The sequence below is a fragment of the Mirounga leonina genome, unplaced genomic scaffold (genome assembly GCF_011800145.1).
Source record: "Mirounga leonina isolate KUSES-001 unplaced genomic scaffold, KU_Mleo_1.0 Mir_174, whole genome shotgun sequence".
Lineage (NCBI taxonomy): Eukaryota > Metazoa > Chordata > Mammalia > Carnivora > Phocidae > Mirounga > Mirounga leonina.
The window spans coordinates 16,040,724-16,068,316 of NW_023270451.1; the positions used below are offsets into that span (position 1 = coordinate 16,040,724).

The 27,593-nt window shown below is 38.4% G+C and overlaps 2 protein-coding genes across 6 annotated transcripts in view; one reads left to right on the forward strand and one right to left on the reverse strand.

Moving 5' to 3' along the window:
- Positions 1–19,777, reverse strand: part of SLC25A40 (solute carrier family 25 member 40) — a 49,212-nt gene extending 29,435 nt beyond the window's left edge. For 3 of the 4 annotated variants that reach the window (XM_035020496.1, XM_035020494.1, XM_035020497.1), the window contains exon 1: positions 19,560–19,777. The gene's annotated coding sequence lies outside the window, so the exon portion shown is untranslated. Of the gene's footprint in view, positions 1–3,025; positions 3,142–19,559 lie in introns of all 4 variants that reach the window. The other variant, XM_035020495.1, reaches the window with a different exon arrangement.
- Positions 19,778–19,889: 112 nt separating this feature from the next.
- DBF4 (DBF4 zinc finger) overlaps positions 19,890–27,593 on the forward strand; it is a 32,220-nt gene continuing 24,516 nt past the window's right edge. The window contains exons 1-2 of one of the 2 annotated variants that reach the window (XM_035020500.1): positions 19,890–20,178; positions 21,432–21,601. In XM_035020500.1, coding sequence (XP_034876391.1) covers positions 20,133–20,178; positions 21,432–21,601 — 216 coding nt within the window. In that variant the 5' untranslated portion in view covers positions 19,890–20,132. The remainder of the gene's footprint in view (positions 20,179–21,431; positions 21,602–27,593) is intronic. The other variant, XM_035020499.1, reaches the window with a different exon arrangement.

Here is a 27,593-nt window from a genome sequence, read left to right on the forward strand (position 1 = left end):
GCAATTGCACTAATAGGTATTTACCCGAAGGATACAAAAATACTGATTTGAAGGGGCACATGCACCCTCATATTTATAGCAGCATTATCAACAATAGCCAAATAATGGAAAGCCCAAATGTCCATTGACTGATGAATGGATAAAGGAGATGTGGGGGATATACACACACACACACATATATATGCACACACATATATATATACACACACCCACACACAATAGAATATTAGTCATCAAAAAAATGAAATCTTGCCATTTGCAATGATGTGGGTGAAACTAGAGTGTATTATGCTAAGCAAAATAAATCAGAGAAAGACAAATACCATATGATGTCACTCATGTGGAATTTAAGAAACAAAACAGATGAACATAAGAAAAGGGAAAAAAAAAGAGAGGGAAGTAAACCATAAGAGACTCTTAACTATAGAGAACAAACTGAGGGTTGATGGAGGGGAAATGGGCTGGCAATGGGCTAAATGGATGATGGGTATTAAGGAGGGCACTTGTGTTGAGAACTGGGTGTTACATATTTTTCTACTCCTGAAACCAGTTATCACACTATGTTAACTAACTAGAATTTAAATAAAAATTGAAAAACAAAGGATTAGGGGAACATCCAAGTCAGAAGATAGTAAATCACACACACTTCGTATCAGAATTTTTAGTTTTTTCAAATTTATGTTAAATGCAATCTCATAGTCTTGATTTACCTTCCCCTGCTCAGTAAATGATGCTGAACATCTCTTCACCTGGCAACCACCATTCTACCTTCTCAAGAATTTTACTACTTTAGATACTTATATAAGTGGAAATGTGCAGTATTTCTGTTTCTGTGACTGACTTACTTTACCCAGCATAATACTCTAAAAGTTTAAATATGTATTATATGACAGGATTTCCTTCATTTAAAAGGCTAAATAGGGGCACCTGGGTGGCTCAGTGGGTTACACATCTGACTCTTGGTTTCAGTTCAGGTCATGATCCCAGGGTCATGGAATCAAGCCCCGCATTGGGCTCCATGCTCAGTGTGGAGTCTACTTGAGATTCTCTCTCCCTCTGCCCCTCCCCCTGCTCATGCATCCCTCTCTCTCTCTCTAAAATAAATAAAAACTTTTAAAAAAAGGCTAGGGGTGCTCAGGTGGTTTAGTCGGTTAAGCATCTGCCTTTGGCTCCGGTCATTATCTCAGGGTCCTATGATAGAGCCCTGCATCTGGCTTCCTGCTCCACAGGGAGTCTGCTTCTCCCTTCCTCTTTGCTCCTCCCCCTGGCTTGTGTGCATGTGCTCTCTCTCAAATGAATAAAATATTTTTTCTTTAAGATTTTATTTATTTATTTGACAGAGAGAGACAGCGAGAGAGGGAACACAAGCAGGGGGAGCTGGAGAGGGAGAAGCAGGCTCCCCGCTGAGCAGGGAACCCGATGTGGGGGCTTGATCCCACGACGCTGGGATCATGACCTTGAAGGCAGACACTTAACGACCGAGCCACCCAGCGCCCTCATATGAATAAAATATTTTTTAAAAAATTTTTTAAAGGCTAAATAATACTCTATTATATGTATATACAACATTTTCATTATCATTTCATCTATTGATGGGCAAAAAATTTAGACTGTTTCCACCTCTTGAACTGTGTATAATTCAATGAACATGGGATTTCAAATATCTTGAGATTCTGATTTCAATAATTTTAGATAAATATCCAGAAGTGGGATTGTTAAATCATATGGTTGCTCTATTTTAAATTTTTTTGAAGAACCAAAACCATTTTCCATAGCAGCTATACCATTTTACCAACAATGCACAGGGTTCTGACTTTCCACGTCTCCATCAGCACTTATTTTCTGCTTTTGTCTTTAATAATCGCCATCATAAAAAGTATGAAGTGACATCCTGTGACTTTGATTTCATTTGCCTGGTAATTAGTGATGCTCAGTGTCTTCATATTCCTGTTGGTCATTTGTATGTTTTCTTTGGAAAAATGTCTATTAATGTCCTTTATCCATTTTTTATTCTAGTTATTTGTTTCTTACTGAGTTGTAGGAGTTCGTTATGTATTTTGGATCCTAATCTCATATCAGATGTATGGTTTGTAAATATCTTCTCCCATTCCATAGACTATCTTTTCACTCTTGATTTTGTCTGTAGCTGTATAGAAGAAGCTTTTTAGTTTGATGTAGTCAAAACTGCCTTTTGCAGTTTTGCAAAAGTTTGACAGTAATGTCAGTGCTTTTGGTGTTATATACATGAAATCATTGCCAACATCAATGTTATGAAGTTCTTCCTTATTTTTTCATCTAGGAGTTCTATAATTTTAGGTCTTACAGTGAAGCCATTAATCCACTCGGAATTGATTTTTGTGTGTGGTGTGAGAGAAGGGTCAAAATTCTTGTTAACGTAGTGAAGTTTATCTGTCTTTCCCTTTATAGACAACACCTTTCGGATTCTTCTTTAAGCAATCTTTCTTTACCCAAGAGTCCAGAAGATACCTGCCTACATTCTCTCCCTATGTATTTTAAAGTTGTGCTCCTGACAAATCTTAAATCCTTAATTTATGCAGAATTTTTAAAATAGCATGTGAAATAGGGAACCAAGTTCATTTTTTCCCATGTGAAAACAAATACTTTCTCCAAGCTCCAATTTTTTAGAAAGATTTTATTTATTTATTGGGGGGGGGGGGTTGTCTGCTGGGGGAGGAGCAGAGGGAGAAGCTGACTCCCCTGCTGAGCAGGGAGCCCAATGTGGAACCTGATCCTAGGACCCTGGGACCATGACCCCAAGGCAAAGGCAGACACTTAATGACTGATCCACCCAGGCACCCCCAAGCTTCAATTATTAAATAATCCCTCTTTTATCCTCTAAACTGATAACTACTTTGTTATACCTAAATTCTATTCCTTCGTGGAACTGTTTCTAGGCTCTCTATTCTATTCCACTGATTGACTTCTCTATCCTTAAAGTGTATCAGACTGTACTACTATGGAGTCATAACAAGCCCTTATATTTGGTAGGGTAGGTCCACCCTACCTGTTCTTCAGAAGTGCCATGGTTGCTCTTGGCCCTCAGGTCCTTCACGTAAGTTTAAAAATCTTCTAAGTTCCTTGAAAAATCTCTTTAGGATTTTAGTTGGAATTGCACTGAATCTATAGATAAAGATAATATCTATGAATAGTCTCTTCTTACATTTATTTATTCGAGTCTTCCTTAACGTTGTGAGAAGTTTTAAAATTTGTCGTACAGATATCTTTGTGCCACTGCTGTGACAGATCAACTCTAGCTATCCAGTAGTCGCTAATACTAATATAAACAGTATTTCCCTTCTAATTATATATTCTCTCTGCTGTTAAGATATGGAAATAATTTTGTACATTAACCTTATATCCAGCCAACCTTACTAAAGAAAAACCACTGATTGTAATTGATTTATAGACTCTAGTTTTTTCCCGTAAAAGTTTACATTGTCTGCAAATAGTAAGTTTAATTTCTGCCCTTCACACTCAGCATATTACAATTTAGTTTTCTTATTGTAAAGGCTAGGATCTTCAACATAATATTAAAAAGTGGTAAAAATGAGTATTCTTATTCCATTCCTGAATTTTAAAAAAAATTCTAGGATTCCACATTAGGATAATGTTTGCTCTGATACTTATTTTTTTTTACACACAATTCATCTTTTTTTTGATTCCCCATGTAAGTGATACCATGCAGTATTTGTCTTTCTCTGTCTTGCTTATTTCACATAGTATAACCTTAAGGTCCAACCACCTTTTCCCAAATAGCAGGATTTCCTTCTTTCTCATGGCTGAATAATATTGCAATGTATATACACATATATCACATTTTAAATTTTACTTATCTTTTAAACATTTTAAATTGAAGTATAGTTGACAGAATATATCAAGTGTCCAACATGGTAACTGGACAATTATATATGTTACAAAATGTCATGATATAGTTATAATCTGTCACTACGAAGTTATTAAAATGTTATTGACTATATTCTCTATGCTGCACTTTTCATCCTGCCTTATTTTAGAACTAAAAGTTTGTACCTCTTAACCCTGTTCACCTATTTCGCCCAGTCCCCCACTGCCCTCACGTCTGGCAACCACCAATTTGTTGTCTATACATATGAGTTTTTGGGTTTTCTTTACAATGTCTTCATTTGTTTTGCTTTTTTGATCCCACAAATATGTGAAATCATATAATATTTGACTCTATTTGATTTATTTCATTTAGTACAATACCCTATAGATCAAATCATGTTGTCAAAAATGACAAGATTTTTTTTAATGGCTGAGTAATATTCCAATGTAAATATATACTACATCTCCCTTATCTATTCATCTATTGATAGACATTTAGGTTGGTTCCGTATCTTGGCTATTGAAAATAACACTACAATAAACATAGGGGTGCATATATCTTTTCAAATTAGTGTTTTTGTTTTCTTTGGGTAAATACACCACAGTGGAATTACTGGATCATGATATTTCTATTTTTAAATTTTGAAGAACCTCCATAATGTTTTCCATAGTGGCTGCACCAATTTACATTCCTACCAATGGTACATGAGGGTTTCCTTTTCTCCACAATCTAACCAACATTTATTTTTTGTCTTTCTGATACTGGCCATTCTGACTGGTGTAAAGTGTTAACTCATTGTAGTTTTGAATTGCATTTCCCTGATAATTAGTGACAATAAACATGTTTTCATGTGTCTGCCATCTGTAAATCTTTGGAAAAATGTCTTTTTGGATCTTTTGTTCATCTTTACATTGGATTGTCTAAGTTTTTGATACTGTATGAGTTCTTTATAAGTTTTGGATATTAACCTCTTATTGGAAAAATCATTTGCAAATATCTTCCCCATTCACTAGCTTGCCTTTTTGTTTTGTTGCTGGTTTCCTTTGCTCTGCAGGAAGATTTTAGTTTCATATAGTCCTGTTTATTTTTGCTTTTTCCCTTGAGAATGATCCAGAAAGAAATATTGCTAAGACCGACATCCAAAAGTTTACTATGTTGTTGTTGCTGTTGTTAAGTTTTATGGTTCCAGGTCTTACATTTAGGTCTTTAATCCATTTTGAGTTTATCTTTGTAAGTGGTATAAGAAGTGGTCCAGCTTTATTCTTTCGCATGTACCCATCTAGCTTTCCCAACACCATTTTTTGAAGAGATTGTCACCTCCCATGGTATATTCTTACCTCTTTTGTTACAGATTAATTGACCATGTTAAGTGTGAGTTTATTTCTGGGCTGTTCCACTGATCCATGTGATCTTTCCTGTTTCACTCCTGTTTCACCATACTGTTTCGGTTACTAAAACTTATAGTATACTTTAAAATCTAGGATTATGACACCTTCAGCTTTGTTCTTTCTCAAGATTGCTTTGGCTATTCAGGGTCTTTTGTGGTTCTACGAAAATTTTACTATTTGTTTCAGTTCTGTGAAAAATGCTATTGGTATTTAGGTAGAGATTGCACTGAATCTGTAGACTGCTTTGGATAGTACAAACATTTTAACATATTAACATAGAATATTAACATAAAAGTATTAATTCCTTCAATCCACGAGCATGGAGTAACTGGAGTTCATAAAGAAACGAGAGCACTGGCAAAGGTAACAAGGATAAATATAAAAGAAAATGGATAAAACAATAAAGTGAATTTCTGCTGATAAGCATACACTATATAAAGATGTAATCTGTATGACTACAAAGGCACAAAGAAGGATGGTAAGGAATGGAGCTATATGAAAGCAAATATTTGTATACTACTAAGATTAAACTGGTATTAATCCAAACCAGATTGTTATAAATTAAAATACTAATTGTAATCACCTCAGAAACCACCAAAAAAAACCCCCCAAAACAAAAAAACAACCCCCCCCCCCAAAATAAAAAAACCATACATCCGTAAAATGTACTAGAAGAGGTGGAGTTCTGGTCCAAGATGGTGACAAAGACCCTGAACTCCCTTGGACACACTAAACCTACACCTATTTATAGAGCAGTTCCTCTTAAAGAACTTAAAGCTTCTGCACACAAAAAAAGACAGAATATATAAAGAAAGGCTAAAGAGACCACATAGAGGACAGCAAGAGAGATGGAGAGAAGATAATGAAGGGAACTCCCAAATGCAGGGAACTGTAGTGGAAGTGTGGGAGTGCTGACAATACTGATGGAATATCTTTGGACCTCCATCTCGTTCTTTTCACTCAATGATCCTTCTTGGGCTATGTGTTCAGGCCCCTGGGAGACTAATCTACATACCTTAGAAATGCCTGCCAAGGTCACGATAGGGGAAGGCTTGTTTTGGCCTCCCATGAATCTGTTAAGGATAAGTCTTTCCCATTCCTTATACACAGGTGGTGCCACAAGATCTAATTAAAGGCTACTGTCAATTAGGTGCACACAAACCCTCTGAGGTACATGTGAACCCTTTAACCTCACTACAATGCCCTTCTGCATGTCCACTTATTCTATAAAATCTGCTGATTAAGGTCCAGACTTTACAGAGAAAAACTATGCAGTTGCCGTGGATCATCCTCTAGCTAAACCTCCCCTGGGGAGGGAACCGCCCTTTACCATGCCTGCTTCAGCTCTGGTCTCTGAATAAAACTGAAAAATACCCTGAATAAAACTCCGTGTAAACTGTACAAAATCGCCTGCTTTGTTTTTCGGTCTCAAAGTACCTTTTCAGTTTGGGGGAGACTTTACTGTCCGTCTCCACCTTCTAAAAGGGAAGGGATAGTACTGAGAACCTAGAGCAGATTTGTCTGCCTTGGGGCATAGAAAAAAAAAGTCTTGGTTTAAAAGATCCAGCCTTAGAATTCCACCAGTGGGGGAGCTGCTGGACCTCTCTTCAGGTTGGAGGGGCTGGTGAGTGCTACAGTTTATGTTCACCCTCCACCCTGATAATGCAGACTGGAGCAGAGTACTGGGCACCATTGCTGGCCTGCCGCCTTAGTGAGCCCTGCCATAGCTCTGGATGCCCCGGGACACAGGAAAAACATGCAGGTTTAAAAGAGCAACTAAAATATAAAAGATCCAGTCCCAGACCTCTACTAAACAGCGAGGGAGCTACTGGAATTCTCTCTGGGTCAGTGGTGCTGGTGAGCACCCTGGTTTATATTCCCCTCCACACTGACAGCATGCACAGGAGCAAGGTCCGGGTGCCACAGCTGCCCTACAGTTTCAGTGAGCCCCAGGTCCCAGCCCACACTGGACCTATCAGTCCCACCAAGGTGGCCCCAGTGCAATATATACCCACCTGGTGGGTGCTCACTACAGCTCTGGCTGTCATGCCAAGGTGACACAGATATAAGCACCCCAGAACACCTCAGGCCTACACCATTTCAGCTCCTACAACATTTCACCCCCAGCACAGAGCACTTTGGGACCTCCTGGCTCATGTGTGTTTCAGCTCCAATCACCCTGGAAAGCTATCCCCTTCGTGGAGTGCCCCAGGACACCCCAGCCCATGCTGGCCTTGGCTCCAATCACCTTGCCAGGACACACTCTGCAATGAGCACCCTTGGACACCCAGGCTTCAGCTTCAGCTGTCCTCCCAGGGCACTTTCTGAGTGGAAAGCCCAGGGACCATCCCAGCTCAAGCCCACTTCAGCTTCGGCTATCCTGCCAGAGTGCCTTCTTCATGGAGAGCCCTGGAACTGCCCTTTACCATGCCTGCTTCGGCTCTGGTCATCCCACCAGGGCAGCCCAACATGGAGTACTCCAGGCCCCCAGCACATGCCAGACACAGCTCCAGCCAGTCAAAGTCACCAGGCACACACAGTCCACACAGGATTTGACCATACACAAGACCATTTCTTCAAGTGTAAAAGTACTAATTTCACCAATTCATAGAAATAGACACAGCAAAGTCAAGCAAATGAGGAGACAGAAGATGCTCCAAATGAAGGAATAAGAAAAAAAAAAAAAGGAACAGTAATAAGTAATATGCCAGATATAGAGTGGAAAGCAGTGATCACAAAGATACTAACCAGACTAAAGAGAAAAGTAAGAACTGAGTGAGAACTTCAACAAAGAGATAAAAAACATAAAAAAAGAAGAAAAAATCTACTCAAAGTTAAAAAATACAGTAACTGAAATGAAAAATATACCACAGGGAATCAACAGATTTGCAGATGCAGAAGAACAGTTATGCAACCTGCAACACAGGATAACGGAAAGCACCCAAACTCAGCATCAGAAAAAACAGAAAAAAAAAATTTTAAAAATGAGGATAGGTTAAGGGATCTCTTAGACAACATCGAGTGAACAAATGTTCACATTACAGGGCTCCCAGAAAGAAGAGAGAGAGAGAAAGGAGCAGAAACTTTATTTGAAGAAATAATAGCTGAAAAATTCCCTAAATGGGGAAAGGAAACAGACATCCAGGATCAGGAAGCATAGAGAGTTCCAAACAAGATGAACCAAAGGAGGTCCACAATAAGACACCTAAGTATTAAAATGACATAGGTTAAACACAGAAAATTTTAAAGCCAGCAAAGGAGAAACAAAAAAAGTTACAGATAAGGGAAACCCCATAAGGCTATTTGCTGATTTTTCAGCAGATATTTTGCAGGCCAGAAGAGAGTGGCATGATATATTCAGAGCTGAAAGGAGAAAACCTGCCACCAAGAATACTCAACTCAGCAAGGTTACCATTCAGAATTGAGGGAGAGATAGTTGCCCAGATGAATGAAAGTTAAGGTGTTCATTACCACTAAACCAGCCTTACTAGAACTGTTAAAGGAACTTCTTTAAGTGGAAAAGGTGATACTTAAAAGCAAAAAAATTATGAATAATAAGATGTAAAATATGACAAAATATACATTAAACATGGAAAAGGGAGCAAAAAAGTTCTTTTAGAATGTGTTTGAACTTAAATGACCATCAATTTAATATAGATTGCTATATATCTAAGATTTTATACATAAATCTCATGGTAACCACAAACCAAAAACCTATAATACTTATACAAAAAATAAAGAGAAAGCCAAGCAAAACACTCCAGAAAGTCATCAATCCCACCTATCAATACTTTAAACGCAAATAGTCTAAATGTTCCAATCAAAAGAGATAGGGTGACAGAATGGATAAAAACCCAAGACCCATCTATATGCTGACTACAAGAAACTAATTTCAGACCTAAAGACACAGAAAGAATGAAATTGGAAGGATGGAAAAAGATACCATACAGAGAAGCAAAAACAAAACAAAACAAAACAAATCCCCTTTGGTGTAAAAACTTAGAAAAAATAGATTTTAAAACAAAAACTGTAATAAGATAGAAATAAGGGATTTATATAATGATAAAGGGGCAAATTCAAACAAGAATTTAACAACTGTTACAATTTAACAATTGTAAATATCCACAAACCTAACACTGGAGCACCTAAATGCATAAAGCAAACATTAAAGGCTTTAATACGCCTTATATCAATGGATAGATCATCCAAACAGAAAATCAATAAGGAAACAGTGTTTTGAACAAAACATTAGACCAGATGGACCTAAAAAATATATACAGAACATTCCATCAAAAAGAACGTACATTCCGTTTTTGAAGTGCACATGGAATATTCTCCAGGATAGATCACATGAAGGCCACAACACAAGCTTTAATAAATTAAGAAGACTGAAATATCATGCATCTTTTCCAACTACAACAGTAAGAAACTAGAAATCAATCAATCACACACACAAAAAAACAAACACAAGAAAACACAAACACATCAAGGTTATACAACATGCTACTAAATGGCCAATGGACACCAAGAAATCAGAGGAAATTAAAAAAAATACATCTAGACAAATAAAAATATAATGGCCCAAATTCTCTGGGACATAGGAAAGGCAGTTTTAAGAAATAAATTTAAATGACAGAGGCCTACCTCAAGAAGAAAAATATCAAAAAGCAATCTAACCTTACACCTAAAGAAACTAGGAGAATAAAAACAAAGCCCAAGATGAGTACAAAAAGGAAATATGTAAGATCTGAGAACAAATAAATGAAATAGAGACTAGAAAAAGAAAAAAAATTGATGAGACGAAGAGCAGGTTCTTAAACAAAATTGATAAGCCTTTAGTCTAACTTACTAAAAAAAGAGGACAGAAAATGAGAAAAAACAGTAACAAATGACACCATAGAAATACAAAAAAAATTTAAGAGAATACTATGAAAAATTATACGCTTGGAATTTAGATAACCTACAAAAAATGGATAAACTCCTAAAAATACACAATTTTCCAAAACTGAATGAAGAAGAAATAGAAAATCTGAACAGACCAATTACTAGTAATGAAATGGAAACAGTAATCAAACAACTTCCAATAAACAAAAGTTCAGAACCAGATGTATTCACAGGTGAATTTTACCAAACATTTAAAGAATAGTTAATACTTGTTGTCCTCAAACTATTCCAAAAAACAGAAGAGGAAAGAAAGCTTCCAAATACATTCTATGAGACCCTCATTACCCTGATACCAAAACCAGACACAGATACTACAAAAAAATGAAAACTATAGGCCTATATCTCTCATGAACACAAATGCAAAGATTCTCAACGTAATATTAGCAAACCACACTCAAAAATATGTTAAAAAGATCATTCACAATGATCAAGTGGGATTTATTCCAGGGATGCAAGGATGGCTCAATATTTACAAATCAATCACTGTGATACACCATATCAACAAAACAAATGATAAAAATCACATGATCATTTCAACAAACACAGAACAAACATTTGACAAAATCCAACATTCATTCATAATAAAAACTCTCAAAAAAGTAGTGTTGTTTTTTTTTTTTTAAGCGGGGAGAGGGGGAGAGGGAGACAATCTTAAGGAGGCTCCACACCCAGCACAGAGCCTGATGCAGGGCTCGGTCTCATAACCCTGAGATCATGACGTGAGCTAAAATCAAGAGTTGGACACTTAACCGACCATGCCACCCCCAGGTGCCCCAAAAATGTGGGCTTATAGGTAACATACCTCAACATAATAAAGGCCATACAGGAAGACTTAAAAACCCCAGCAAACATTATACTCAAAGGTGAAAAATGGAGATCTTTTCCTCATGTTCAGGAACAAGAAAAGGATGTTCACTCTTGCCACATTTATTTAACATAGTACTGGAGTCCTAGCCCGCAGGAACCAAACAAGAAGTAAAAGGCATCCAAATTTGTGAAGAAGTTAAACAGTCACTATTTGCAGATGACATGATACTATACACAGAAAACTATAAGGAGTCCACCAAAAAACTATTAGAATAAATGAATTCAGGGCGCCTGGGTGGCTCAGTCATTAAGTGTCTCCCACTCCCCCTGCTTGTGTTCCCTCTCTGGCTGTCTCTCTCTGTCAAATAAATAAAATCTTAAAAAAAAAAAAAAAAGAATAAATGAATTCTGTAAAGCTGCAGGATATAAATTCACATGCAGAAATCAGGAGCATTTCTATACACCAATAACAAAGTAGAAAAAATAGAAATTAAGGAAACAATTCCATTTATAATTATGCCAGAAAGGATAAAATATCTAGGAATAAACTTAACCAAAGTGATGAAAGACTTGTACTCTGAAAACTATACAACATTGATGAAAGAAATTGAAGGCAACACAAACAAATAGAAAGATATCCTGTGCTCAAGGACTGGAAGGATATTGTTAAAATGTCCATACAACCCAAAGCAATCTCCAGATTGAATGCAATCCCTATTAAAATGGCAACAGCACTTTTTTACAGAACTAGATAGATAATACCAAAATCTGTATGGAACCACAAAAGATCTCAAATACCCAAAGCAATCCTGTGAAGGAAGAATGAAGCTGGGGGTATCACAATCCCAGATTTCAAGATATACTATAAAGCTGTAGTAATCAAAACGGTATGGTACTGGCACAAAAACAGACACATATATCAGTAGAACAGAACAGACAGCCCAGGAATAAACCCAGACTTATGTGGTCAATTAATGTATGACAAAGGTGGCAAGGATAAACAAGGGGGAAAAGACAGTCTCTTCAATACACGGTGCTGAGAAAACTGGACAGCTACACGCAAAAAAATGAAAGTGAAGCACTTTCTTACACCATACACAAAAATAAACTCAAAATAGATTAAGAATCTAAATGTGAGCCCCAAAACCATAAAACTCCTAGAAGGAAATGTAGGCAGTAATTTCCTTGACATCAACCATAGCAACATTTTTGTGGAGGGAACAAGGAAAGGGAAACAAAAGCAAAAATAAACTACTGGGACTACACCTAACTTTTCAGGAAAGGGAAACAAAAGCAAAAATAAGCTATTGGGACTACACCAAAATAAAAAGCTTTTACCTGTGACAAAGGAAATTCTACAAAAGAAAAATGCAATGTCCTGAATGGGAGAAGATATATGCAAATGATTATCCAATAATAGTGGAAGCAAAATATATAAAGAACTCACACAATTCAACACCAAAAACACAAATAATATGATTTAAAAAATGGGCAGAGGACCCAGATAGACATTTTTCTAAATAAGACATACAGATGGCTACAGACTTACAAAAAGATGCTCAAAGTCAGATATCACCAGGGAAAGGCAAATCAAACCACAGTGAGATATCACCTTACACCTGGTTAGAATGGCTAGAATGAAAAAGACAAGAAATAACAAGCACTGGAGGGGATGTGGAGGAAAAGGAACCCTTGCGCACTGTTGGTGGGAATGTAAAATTGGTGTAGCCACTGTGGAAAACAGTATGGAGGTTCCTCAAAATCTGAAAAAATAGAAATACCATATGATCCAGTAATTCTACTGTGGTGTATTTTCCAAAAAAAACCCCCAAAACACTAATTCAAAAAGATATATGCACCCTTATGTTTATTGCAGCCTTACTTATAATAGCCAAGATATGGAAGCAACCCAAGTATCCATTAATAGATGAATGGATAAGGAAAATGTGGTATATATTTAAATATACATAATGTAGTATTACTGAGCCATAAAAAAAGGATATCTTGCCATTTGCAACAACACAGATGGACCTGGAGGGTATTATGCTAAGTGAAATACATCAGATGTAGAGTCAAACAACCATATGATTTCACTTACATGTGGAACATAAAAAACAAAACAAACAAAAAGCATAAAAAGACCCATAAGTACAGTGAACTGATGGCTACCAGAGGGAAGGAGGTGGGGGAATAGGCAAAATGGGTGAAGGGGAGTGAGAGATAGTCTTTCAGTTACGGACTGAAAAAGTTACTGGGATAAAAGGTATAGAGGATTGGGAATACAGCTAATGGTATTATAAAAGGGTTCTATGATATCTTATGGTAGCTATACTTGTGGTAAGCATAGCATATTATATAAATACCATGATACCACTTCACAGAAGGTCATAATTTTAAAAAAAGAAAAAAAAAATAACAAGTGTTGATGAGTATGTGGAGAAATGGGAAACCTTTTACATACACCAAACAGGAAGGTAAAATCATGCAGCCACTGTGGAAAAGTTGGACAGTTTCTCAAAATGTTAAACACAAAATTTTCATATGACCCAGAAATTCCAGTATTAGATATATACCTAAGAGAACTAAAAACATACAGTGTAACAAAACCTTGTACAGAAATGTTCAGAGCATTATTATCCGTAACAGCCAGAAGTGGAAAGAGCATTATTATCCGTAACAGCCAGAGGTGGAAACATTGCGACCAAATGTTAAACTGCGGCATGGATAAACAAAATGTGGTGTATCCCTACAAGGAAATTTTATTCAACCAAAAAAACCCCAAAAAAGAATAAAGCACTGGGGCGCCTGAGTGGCTCAGTTGGTTAAGCGACTGCCTTCGGCTCAGGTCATGATCCTGGAGTCCCTGGATCGAGTCCCGCATCGGGCTCCCTGCTCGGCAGGGAGTCTGCTTCTCCCTCTGACCCTCCCCCCTCTCATGTGCTCTCTCTCATTCTCTCTCAAATAAATAAATAAAATCTTTAAAAAAAAAAAAAAAAGAATGAAGTACTGATACATGCTACAACATGGATGAATCTTGAGATAACATTATATTAAATGAAAGAAGCCAGACACAAAAAGCACCTATTTTATGATTCTACTTATATGAAATGTCCATAATTGGCAAATCTGTAGACAGAAAGCAGATTTGAGGTTGCCAGGGGTTGAGGAGAAGGGGGTTGGGGGAATGACTGCTTAATGGGTACTAGATTTCTTTTTAAGGTGTTAAAAATGTCCTGCAATTAGATAGTGGTTATGACTGCACAACATCGTGAATGCAACCAAAGTCACTAAATTATATACTTCAAAATGCTTAAAATGGTGAATTTTATATTATGTGAATTTCACCTAGGTGAGATACCAGTTCACTCTCAGTGAATGACCAGGATGCAACTAGGACTTATATACATTGCTGGGGTCAGGGTTAAAAATTTAAGTAACTTCCATGGCGTTAAACATTCAATAAATATATGATTCAGCAATTCTAAGAAAAATAAAAACACAGGTCCACAAAAGGAACTGTATACAAACGTTCATAGAAACATTATTCATAACAGCCAAACCCAGGAAACCACCCAAATATAAATCTACATGTACGGTATATTCACACCATGGGATACTACCCAGCAATAAAAAAGAATGAATTACTGATATCTATAGCAACATGGATGAATCATAAAAGGTTTATTTATGTTATGCAAAATAATGCAGAGCTACAACATAAATTTCATGATTTCTCTTATATTAAGTTGAAATATAGGAAAAACTGTAGCAGTCAGATATAAATCAAACTATAGCAATCAGAAAAGTGGTCACCTCTGATGGGATGGGAGACTGGAATGAAGAATGAAATAACCTTCTGAGAAGCAGAAATGTTCCATATTTTGATTGTGGTAGTAATTACATGGATATACATATTTATTAGAACTCAATCTGTACACTTAAAATGGGTCCATTTTATGGGACTGTAACTGCCAAGGGATATATTCCACCACCCCCAGTGGATTCCTGAAACCTGAGATAGTGACAGACTCAATGTGTGCTTTTTCCTATACACACACACCTATGATGGTTTAATTTATAAATTAGTCACATTAAGAAATTAATAGTAACCAAAGACAATTAAAATAATATACTATCATAAGAGTTATGTGAATGTGGTCTCTTGCTGTCTCAAAATATCTTACTGTACTGTACTCACCTTCCTTCTTGTGATAATGTGAGATGATAAAATGCCTGCGTGATCAGGTGAAGTGAGGTGAATGAAGTAGCATTAGGCTACTACTGACCTTCTGACAATAGGTCAGAATCTGCTTCTGGACCATGGCTGATGGAGGGTAACTGACATCTGGGATAAGAAGGGACTATTCTATTAGAAATTTTTAAAATTTACATAATGAGATTTCTATGTAAAACCAATCTCACTGAGCATAGCACATGGTAGGTGCTCAATCAATGCAGAAGGAAAGAAGGAAGTGGGGTAACTAGGTAGATTATTTTATAGTCATGGCCCAATAGTATGTATGTATTCTTTACCACCCTTAAGGAATTTATGATCTAGTTCAGAATGACATATCACCTCTGAACCAGCTCATTATCTTTAACAGTTCCCACAGATGCCATAGCAGCCTCTGAATCATACTGTCTTATGGGAAACCACTTTCAAATTCCGAATCCTCCTGTCTTGCTTATTCTCCACTTTTTACTCTTCACTGAGGTTGTGTTCAAGGTCTTGATACACGGAATTTTCCCTGGTTTCTGAGCCCACCAGCACCTGAGACAGAGACTTCAGTGCCACAGCTATCTTTTCATGTTTAGTCTGCAAAACTAACAACTTAACCTTCGAAAACCCTTAGGTCCTCCAACTCACCAGGGTATTGAGACTGTAAGAAGTGAAAATTAAATTTAAAAAATAGCAAGAGAACATATTTCAGAAGATAATATATCAGTAGTTAGCATATGAATCAAACGGATATTATGAAAAGCCCTAAATGAACAGGAGATAAAGCTCTATCTAAGCTAGGCTTGCTCTGAACAGGGAGAGGAACAGGTGGAGAGGCTTAAGCAAAAGAAAAGACAATAGGAAAGTGATGAATGTTACAGAAAAATGAACAAATCCATTCATTTTTCTAGGCTCTAGAGCAGAAAATTTAAATTTGGATATATGTGTGAGGAAGTCTGAAAAAGCAGATTAAGGCCTCATTTGATAATCACAAAAAGATGTGGGGTAGAATAAGCAGATACTGTCTTCATTTAACTATAAGAGGTGAAATTGTCCAAGGTAATAAAACTTCTTAGGAAAAGAGCCCGTACTGAATGAAATTCATTTCTCCTGATTTACAGCCAAATGTTCATTTACTTAGACCATGATTCTGCTCAATGTTCTCTAACTTTGCTTAATACAACTCTTGATTTTTTTTTTTTTTAAGATTTTATTTATTTATTCATGAGAGACAGAGAGAGAGAGGCAGAGGTAGAAGCAGGCTCCCCAAGGAGCAGGGAGCCTAATGTGGGACTCGATCCCAGGACCCCGGGATCATGACCTGAGCCGAAGGCAGATGCTTAACCGACTGAGCCGCCCAAGTGCCCAGAAACAAACTTCTTACCAAAAATAACCTTGTCCCTTCCCCCATTCAGTTCTTCTTGAATGTATATCCTTCACCTAAAGCATACTTTAAGATATACTTTAACATAAATTTTATTATCTTACCAATAGTCCTGATTATTGACATGATAGGTAAGGGGGTTTCTATGAGTACAGGTCATAGATACATGACCAAGTCTTCCCTATAGCTACTAAAAGATCTGAAGTCCAATAATATTTTTTAAAATTAACCTTGAGTTACAGATTAGAAAATTATTATTATTATTATTATTTTTTAAAGATTTTATTTATTCATTTGAGAGAGAGAATGAGAGAGAGAGAGCACATGAGAGGGGGGAGGGTCAGAGGGAGAAGCAGTCTCCCCGCCGAGCAGGGAGCCCGATGCGGGACTCGATCCCGGGACTCCACGATCATGACCTGAGCCGAAGGCAGTTGCTTAACCAACTGAGCCACCCAGGCACCCCAGATTAGAAAATTATTAACAGTGACCAGTAAAACAGACTTTCTGCTTACTCACAGATTGGCATTATCACCTATAATGCAGTCAAGGGTGTGTCTAAAAGCATAGGGTATATCTGTGTTACTGCTTCCTCATTATGGTAAGTATGAGAGGTAACTCAGCTTTCACTGGAACATAAAAGGAGCTTTCATTTTTTATGTTCAATAGAGATATGTTTAAATCTTTCCCATATCCCCTAAACATTCCAAAGACCCTACCTTCCCTTCCTATCACTATTAATTTGCTACATTGACAAATTTTTTCAAGAGTACACTCAACTTGTCTCCACTTCGAGTCCCTTGTTCTTATCTAGTACTTATACCTTAGTCATCTACTGAAATTCTCACTAAGGAAACCAATGACATCTTTTTTTTTTTTTTCAAGATTTATTAATTTGAAAGAAAGAGAGAGCTAGAGGGAGAGGGAAAGAGAGAGACAGCACACATGAAGGGGGGTGGGTGGGCAGAGGGAGAGGGGAAGCGTAGTCCCAACTGAGCAGTGAGCCCAACGTGGGGCCCGGTCCAAGGACCCTGAGATCATGACCCAGCCAAAGGAAGACGCCTCCCCACTGAGCCACCCAGGTGCCCTGGAAAACAATGACATCTTAAACACCAGAATCAAAGGCCTATTTTTCAAATCTTGGCCTTTTTGAACTCTTGAAGATGGAGGAGCTGGTGTAGAGGCCACCAGAAGGATACTCACTGAGCTCTCACTCTGTACTCATTAAGCTTTCAAAAATGTTTCATTTCATCCTCACATCTGAGAAGTATTAATTACCCCCTTTCATTGATTAAAATTGAGACTCAAAACTACCCAAAGCCAGACAGCGAAGCCTGCATGATCCCAATGTTTGTAATTCTGTGACTTTGGATACTAAGTTTTGTTCCCAGTTCTCTTCCTAATTCTCTGGCCTTTTCTCCATCTTTCTCACTATTTCATCATTGTCTACTCATCACTGCTTCTCTTATTTCAGATGCTCTCCTGGGCAATTTCATTTCCTTCCATGACTTTAACTACATTCTATATTCATGTTTCTCAATCTTAAAACTTTTTATAAACAAAAAGTTCTACGCTCTTTCTGTAGTTTACATTTTTTTTAATTTTTATTTTTTAATTAACATATAACGTATTATTTGTTTCAGGGGTACAGATATGGGATTCATCAGTCTTACATTTTGAAAATAGCTTGTCTTCCCCAGATGGAACATCTAACGTTGAATATGTTTTGTTCAAACGACACCTCCTCCTCTCAAGACCTGATACCCTCCTATGTATCACCCCGTGGCTGAGGGTCTGTATGTCTCTCAAATCAATCTTTTTCCTCTCTTCACCCCACCCCCATATCGCTCCTGAGTTACAGACAAATATTACCAACTGGATAGTTCCATGTTTCTCTCCCTTGGTCCTTCAACTTAAAGTCATCCACAACTAAACTCTCCTTTCCGCAAACCTGAACTACCTACCTCTTTGGATTCTCCATTTTGGTTAAGGCTTATTACAATCCATCCTTGTCTATGCTTTAATGTACTTATTCGTGAAACAGTGATATTGGCACTAACTTCTCTGATCTCTACTAGTTCAAAAATCAGCCATTAGGGGTACCTGGGTGGCTCAGTCAGTAAAGCTTCTGACTCTTGATTTAGACTCAGGTCATGAGCTCAGCCAGGGGTGGGACTCTACGCTGGGCCTGGAGCCTGCTTAACACTCTGTCTCCCTCCCTCTCTAAATAAATAAATAAATATATAAACCATTAAACAATGATTGACTATTATGGCCAAAAGCTGATGAATGCAAAATCCCACAAGATTTAATCCTCTTCCTCTTTCACAAGTCTATAAGCAGAAACAAACCCAAAACAATTTTGTGAAGCGTTTTTTTCCCCACTTACAAAACAAAATTAACTTTACAAAATATTTTAATGTAATCCTTACTATAATCCCATTATTACCCCCACTTTACAAGTGAAAAAACTGGGACTCAAAGGGATTAGGGGTAATTTAATCAGAGTCGTGCTGCAAAGTGGGAGGTCTAGACCCCAAACCCTAGGACGTTTGAGATTTCAAATTCCATTCTTCCTATGATTGTTGAAACAAACTTCACAATAAAACGAAAACAGGTTTGTGCACAACGGAGTTGGTCAAAGGAGCGGCACACAGCCAAGTATGAAATGGCCCAAGGCGACCTGAACTCGCTGTAGCCTGGGAGGGGCCGCCTGGCCGGACCCTCGCCCCGACGCCCCCCTCCCAGGCCGCTCCCGCCCTGGAAGTCCCTCTGCGGCCTGTCCCAGGCCGGCCAGGTCGGCGGTGACGGCAGGAAAACCCTCGCCTCGGGGCGTGCTGGGCGGGGGCTCTCGCGGCCAAGCAGGCCGGCCCGGCCGGAGGCTGAGTCCTAGTTGGGCCGCAGCCGCCGCGCCTTCAGCCTCCGGGACAGCCGACCCGTGGGCAAGAAGCGTACCTGGTGAAGGAGGCAGCTGGAGGGCACGCGGTCCCGGCGACCCTAGGAGGCGGGAATGACCCTGTTGGCGGGCTAGCCTCCGGGGCTAACTGCATTCACTACGTTCGGTCAACAGGAGTCACAAGGACTCTTCAGGGGAGCGGAGGGACCGGAGGGCACGGGCGTAGAGCGGCGACCTGAAGCCTGGAAGGTACCAACGTGCGGCAGGGGCAGGGGGCGGAGACGCGGCCCGTGGGGGCGGGGCCCGTGGGGGCGAGCGCGAGGCGGGGCGCGGCGCGCGGCGTGAGAGGGGGCGGGGCGCGCGTATGGGCGCCGCGGCCGCGTGACGCGTTTTCAAATCTTCAACCGCCGCAGCCCACTCGTTTGTGCATTACCTCTTCCTCCTCCGCGCCTTGGAGTCGAATCCGGCCCCGGAAACCCGGACGGTAGACGCGGCATCTCTGTTGCGTGGGTGTGGTAGTCTGCGGAAGGGGAAGAGGCGACCGGCTGATAAATCGGCCTCGACGAGCTGTTTTCGTGGCCGCCCGGCGCGACACTCTCCCGAACCCAGCATGTAGGTGCCGGGCGGCTGCCATGAACTCCGGAGCCATGAGGATCCACAGCAAAGGACATTTACAGGGTATGAAGCCCCTCCTCCGCTGCAGTCCCTTTAATCCTTTCCTCCCCTCGTGGTTCCACCATTGATTCTTTAGTTCTTCCCCCCAGGTCCCTGCTCCTTTTCTTTTCTGGCTTGTGCGTCCCTCTCTGTGGCCTGAAGGAAGGCTCCGTCCAGGGCTTTGCCTCAGAAAGGGAGAGGATCCCAGCGGGGCCCCTCGCGCGGTTCACGCTCCGGCCGCGGCCCAACATTGCCGGAGGTTGTAAAGCTAGAAAACAATGTGCGGACCCGGGACCTGGCCGGGCCTCGGACAGATGCTGAGACTCGGCTCAGGCCCTTTGAGGCTGCAGCTCTGTCCTCAGTTTGAAAGCAGAGGTGCTCGTGGCTTTTAGGTTCATAATTAAATTGGGTGATTGTGGGTGGGTTTTTGGCCTTATTTTTAAATTTATTTTTCTTCACTCATAAAGTTGAGGGATAGTATTTGTATTTCAAACACATCATTGCTGCTTTCAACATTATAGACGGAAACGAAAGCACATTTCCATTTTCGACTACTTTGTATGGTAAGACATTACAGCTTCCAAGTGTTTTTTCTTTTTTAATATGTCTAGAATATGTATGTCGTATATATATAGGAATTTTCAACGTATGAACAGATTGTGTTATGAAAGTTAATTTTTAAAGCAGTTGTTTCAATCTCAGATCTGTTTTCAAAGGAAATAATGAAGTGAATGGTGATTTGGCTCTTAAATGGACCATTTATTTCTTAATACATAGACAGACTGTAGGAAACTAAACCTTGGAAACTTTTGAGGACTAGGTCATCATGTGTAACAGGTTTCTTGTATAGGTAAGTCTTTAACATTTTAAGCCCGTTTTGAGTGTTCAGCAGAAGGGCAGATGCTCCATAAATATTTGAGTAAATACCCCATGGAGTTTACATCGTAAGGAGGAAAATCTTTCAAAAAGGTTTTAGTTTCCACTGTAATACATAAAAACATGAACAAATACATAAATATTTACTGCAAATTCAACTATTGGCTGTGAACAATAATTATTTTACAATATAGTATCTGTTAAAACAAGTATGGTATTTTGGTTTTATCCGAAGTGGTACTACAAAGAAATACATTAAAATGCTATTGAGTTTTTAATTGGTGGGATTATAAAGATTTTTTTCCCCTCTGTGATATGATGCCTGTATAAAAAATATTTTTAAAACAGAAATTTTTTGTCTGCATAAAACTATCTAATTCTACATTTTTTTTAAACAACAGGTGGAATCCAAGTCAAAAATGAAAAAAACAGATCTTTAAAATCTATGAAAACTGATAACAAACCAGAAAAATCCAAATATAAGCCGCTCTGGGGAAAAATATTTTACATTGACTTACCTTCTGTCACCATATCTGAAAAACTGCAAAAAGACATTCAGGATCTGGGAGGGGTAAGTCAAAACTATATACACTTTGACAAAAAAGGAAAAATTTGTAACTAGTACCTTCTAACATGTAATCATTTTAGATTATCATATTGGGAAACATAACCGTATAAGCACCAAGTTTAAAACTTTTATCAGCTGTTTAACATTAATGAAAAACTATTTGTTTTAACCTTTTGTAGCCTAATAGGACTTTCAGGTTTCTGTGATTTTTAGTCAAGTGTAAAGTTCACAAAGTGTGAGAAATGTGACTCCCTCCTTTGTCCTGGTGGAACCTCTGATTGCCTTCTCATTGTAATGTTTGTATGTCCTCCAGATAGCAGGAACTCCTTGATAGCGGTTATTGGGGAACATAAATTTGTCTAGACTAGCATAACATTAAGAATGTTATTTGCAGAACAAGGAGAACCTTTTTGAACCACAAAGAGTTAAATTACTCTGAGTGGTAACAGTCTCAACAGAATGAATGTCGTTGGGGAACAGAATTTGGGTTAAGAATATTGAAAGCTCTCTTTCCTAACTTATACATTGAGTAAATGATTAAGAAATTAGAAAATTTGAGTAAAATTCTAAGATTTTCTTACAAGTAAGATTAACATTGGGTAGGTTTAAGCAAATGAGGTTAAGAATTTATTAATTTCTTTACTAATTCTTCCTATTTAAAAAGGTTTTTGCTACACTTTGAATTTGTTGAATAATCTTTGAATAATCTGCCATTCCTGGAATAGAATTTTGCAGAAGAACATGTAACAAATTTCTTAGAGTTGTTTATTGGTGTGATCTTCATTTATTTATTTGAAAGAGAGCGCAACACAGAGAGCATGGGCACGGGGGTTGGGGGGGGCAGAGGGGAGGGAAAAGCAGATGCAGGGCTGGAACTCAGGACCCTGGGATCATGACCTGAGCCAAAGGCAGACGCTTAACCGGTTGAGCCACCCAGGCGCCCCTTGTTACTCATTTTCTTAAAACATTGTCACGTTGTCATAGCAGTATATCCTATCATACCATGATGACCATTCCTAAAAATCATGTTTTATAGGCCAGCCACCTTTGAATAAAGACTCCTTTTTTTAATTCATTTAGAAAGTAAGTGCTTACGGGTCCAGAGAAGTAAAATGACTGGCCCAGTGTAGGATTAGCCTCTTAATTCCCAGACTAATACACTATTACACTGTTTTGTTCCTCTAGCGATTAATGGCTACAAAACAGTTTCACAGCTTTCTCAAATATGATGAATAACCCATCAACCTTTTATGATCTAAATCAGTGATTTCAGGGGTGCCTGGTTGGCTCAGTCGGTTAAGCATATGCCTTCGGCTCAGGTCATGATCCCAGGGTCCTGGGATCAAACCCCGAATCAAATCGGGCTCCCTGCTCAGCTGGGGGCCTGGTTCTCCCTCTAACTGCTGCTCCCCCTGCTTGTGCTCGCGCGCTCTCGCTCTCTCTGTAAAATAAATAAAAATCTTTAAAAAAAGTAAATCAGTGATTTTAGATTTGTATTTTTTTTCAATATTTTTTTCTTATTTATTGATTTTTTTATTCTTATGTTAATCCCCATACATTACATCATTAGTTCTAGATGAAGTGTTCCATGATTCATTGTTTGTGCATAACACCCAGTGCTCCATGCAGAATGTGCCCTCCTCAATACCCACCACCAGGCTAACCCATCCTCCCACCCCCCTCCCCTCTAGAACCCTCAGTTTGTTTTTCAGAGTCCATCATCTCTCATGGTTCGTCCACCCCTCCGATTTCCCCTGCTTCATTCTTCCCCTCCCGCTACCTTCTTCTTCTTCTTTTTTTTTTCTTAACATATATTGCATTATTTGTTTCAGAGGTACAGATCTGAGATTCAACAGTCTTGCACAATTCACAGCACTTACCAGAGCACATACCCTCCCCAGTGTCTATCACCCAGTCACCCCATCCCTCCCACCCCACCCCCCACTCCAACAACATTCAGTTTGTTTCCTGCGATTAAGAATTCCTCATATCAGTGAGATCATATGATACATGTCTTTCTCTGTTTGACTTATTTCACTCAACATAATACCCTCCAGTTCCATCCACGTCGTTGCAAATGGCAAGATCTCACTCCTTTTGATGGCTGCATAATATTCCATTGTATATATATACCACCTCTTTTTTATCCATTCATCTGTCGATGGACATCTTGGCTCTTTCCACAGTTTGGCTATTGTGGACATTGCTGCTATAAACATCGGGGTGCACGCAGCCCTTCGGATCCCTACTTTTGTATCTTTGGGGTAAATACCCAGTAGTGCAATTGCTGGATCATATGGTAGCTCTATTTTCAACTTTTTGAAGAACCTCCATACTGTTTTCCAGAGTGGCTGCTCCAGCTTGCATTCCCACCAACAGTGTAGGAGGGTTCCCCTTTCTCCGCATCCCCGCCAACATCTGTCGTTTCCTGACTTGTTAATTTTAGCCATTCTGACTGGTGTGAGGTGGTATCTCATTGAGGTCTTGATTTGGATTTCCCTGATGCTGAGCAATATTGAGCACTTTTTCATGTGTCTGTTGGCCATTTGGATGTCTTCTTTGGAAAAATGTCTGTTCATGTCTTCTGCCCATTTCTTGATTGGATTCTTTTTTAGATTTGTATTTTTAGCAGTAGAACTCTTCAAGCAAAATCATTTAGAAGTCTAATGTATAAAGCCAGTAAAAAGGAAACTGTTAAGGTAAAATAGCAGTTCTAGTTAGTACAGGGATGCGTGCCCTGCCCCCCTTTTCTCTCATTCCCACAGCAGTTCCTGAGGCACTACAAGAAACAAGTTTTGAATTAACTTATGCATTTCATAATAGTTGGGAGACCTTTTGGTTTTATACACTTCAAATTTTTATCATAAAATGGTTTGAAGTAGACCAATGAAGTGAAGAGCATATTAAGACATAAGTTTTCACATTTTTTCTTTGAGCTGTGGATTTTCAACTGAATTTGACTTGTTAACTGTACTTCTTAATTTCTCTTTTTAAAAATTTTTTAATAAAATTATGATCCCTCCCCACACTATTTTTCCAATAATTTAGTGATGTCCTGATTTCTGTTCTTATGACATTACCATCTCTATCCCTAAAATAAAAAGACTTCTTTCTGATGATGTTACATAAATTATAAAGGAATCTTGATCTCTAGACACTTAAGAGTTTTAGGGTTCAACTTTAAGAAATACTTAGTTGAATAGATATTCCTTGAAAGGATGATTCTTGTTACTTAATTTTTAGGATTACTTAGGCCCTTTACCATTTTGTAACTTATCTTCAGATTATAACCAGTGTTGTCTTTTTCTGTAATTGTCTACTTTGTGCATTTGTTTTCTCTACTCTTAATGAAAACATACCCCCATTTTCCTGGAGAGTACGCTTCTGACAAATTCAACCACTGAAAACACAGCAGTGAAGTCTGACATAGGGAAATATCTTTTAATAGTGGCAAGGAATGTAACTGTTACAAAACCATCTAAAAAGGACATGGAACGAACCATATTTAGGTCCATATTTAAAATTCTGGGCTAAAATAAGGCAGTTGGAGAAGAATAGAGATGTAAGGGTAAATAAATGCCTTGCCATAAATGAACTTGAAGACAGAGTTACTTGTTCATTGTAACCTTGAGTGACTCAAAAATGTTTCAAGTTTACTCTTTAAAAGACCTAAATTCAACAATAGCTAATAAATTGAAGACCATGGTGAAACTAAGTTAGCACTTCCAGGGTGTGGTATTGTTTTGGTAGATTTCAAAAATGAATCTTATGTCCATCCTGCCTCTGATCTAGGTAGAGATTGCATGGATACAATTAATTGTAACACAACATGTAATATCAATAAGAGGGAGAAATTACTTCCAATTAAGAAATCTTGGAAGCTGTTGTGCAGACAGAATTTGAAGTCCGCTTTGAAGGATGATTATGATTTGCGCATGTGTAAATTCATTCAAAAATTACTCCACTGGCGTCTTTAATATGCTAGCACTGTTTTAGCTACGGGGGATGCAAAAATCCATAAGATGTAGTCTACTGCTCTCAGTCTATGGGAACATCAGACACTTAAATCATTTACTGTATAGGTCAGTGCTTTAACAGAAGATACTGCCATTAAAATACATTGAAGCGGGGCGCCTGGGTGGCTCAGTCGGTTAAGCATCTGACTCTTGATCCCAGCTCAGGTCTTGATCTCACGTTTGTGAGTTCAAGCCCCACGTTGGGCTCCACACTGGGCATGGAGCCTACTTAAAAAAGAATATAGAGAAGAAAATGATTAACTTTGCCTTTAGGAATCATAGCAGAGATGGAACTTAACCTAAGTCTTGAAAGTCTAGTAGAAATATACCAGATAGAATGGACAAACTAAATAGAGGGAAGAATATATTTAAAGTTAAGTATAATTTGAGCAACTACTGATACTGTAATGTGACTTGAGCTTGGGATTTAGATGGGGAGAAATAGCAAGAAACAATGTTATATCAGGGCTAAACTGTGAAAGACGTTTTATTTACTACTGAAGAAATATAACTCTTTCTGTAGGAACTGGAAAACCAAAGGAAATGTGTGGTACTAGCATAAGGACATAGATACTAATGCAACAAAATAAGAGACCCTAGAAGTAAACCATCGCATATATGGTCGATTGATTTTCAGCAAGGGTGCCAAGACCATTCAGTGGGGAAAGGACAATCCTTACAATAGCTGATGCGAGGAAAACTGCTGAAGAATGAAGTTAGACCATTATTGCACATCATATGCTAAAATTAATTAAAAATGGGTCAAGTTCTCAACGTAAGAGCTAAAACTCTTAGAGGAAAGTATACGGAAAAGCTTCATGACATTGGATTTGGTGTTGATTCCTTGGATATGAAACCAAAGGCATAGAGAACAAATGAAAAAATAGATAAATTAGACTTCATAAAAATGAAAAGGTTCTGTGCATAAATGGGTAATATCAAGAGGGTAAAAAGACGACCCACAAAATGGGAAGAAAAAAATATTTGCAGGGGCACCTGGGTGGCTCAGTTGGTTAAGCGACTGCATTCGGCTCAGGTCATGATCCTGGAGTCCCGGGATCGAGTCCCGCATCAGGCTCCCTGCTTGGCGAGGAGCCTGCTTCTCCCTCTAACCCTCCCCTCTCTCATGTACTCACTCTCTCTCTCATTCTCGCTCTCTCAAATAAACCTTTAAAAAAAAAAATTTGCAGATCATATATCTGATAGGGTATTAATGTCCAGAAGGAGATACCATGTCACATCTATTAGGATGGTCAGTATCAAGAAAATATGTGTTGGCAAGAATGTTTGGAATTTGGAACCCTTTTGGGTTGGTGGAATTGTAAAATGGTACAGCTGCTATGGAAAACAGAAGTTATACCCAAAAGAATTGAGAGCAGGGCCTTGAAGAGATATTCATATACTCATGTGCATAGCAGCAGCATTCACAATAGACAAAAAGTGGAAACAACCCAAATTTTCATCAACAGATCAATGGATGAACAAAATGGGTATACATACAATGGAATATTATTCAACCTTGAAAAGGAATGAAATTCTTACCCTTGATAAAACATGGATGAACCTTGAAAACACTGTGCTAAGCAAAATAACTCAGACACAAAAGGACAAGTACAGTATTTAATATATATAATTCACCTATATAAATTATCTAGAATAGTTAAATTCATAGAAACAAAGTAGAACACAGATTAAAAGGGGCTGGAAAGAGGAGATGGGGATTTACATTTAATGGATAGTTTCAGTTTAGGATGATGAAAAAGTTCTAGAAATATACAGTGGTGATGGTTGCACAATATTGTAAATGTATTTCCTGTCACTGAATTGCATACTGAAAACTGGTTAAAATGATCGATTTAATATGTATTTCATCACAATTTAAAAAAAAATGTTTAGGAGAGTATGTTCCTTTTGAAAAATTAGAAACTCTGGCAATGCTAAGGCCACATATTTATGAAAATGAAGAAAGCATTTGATGT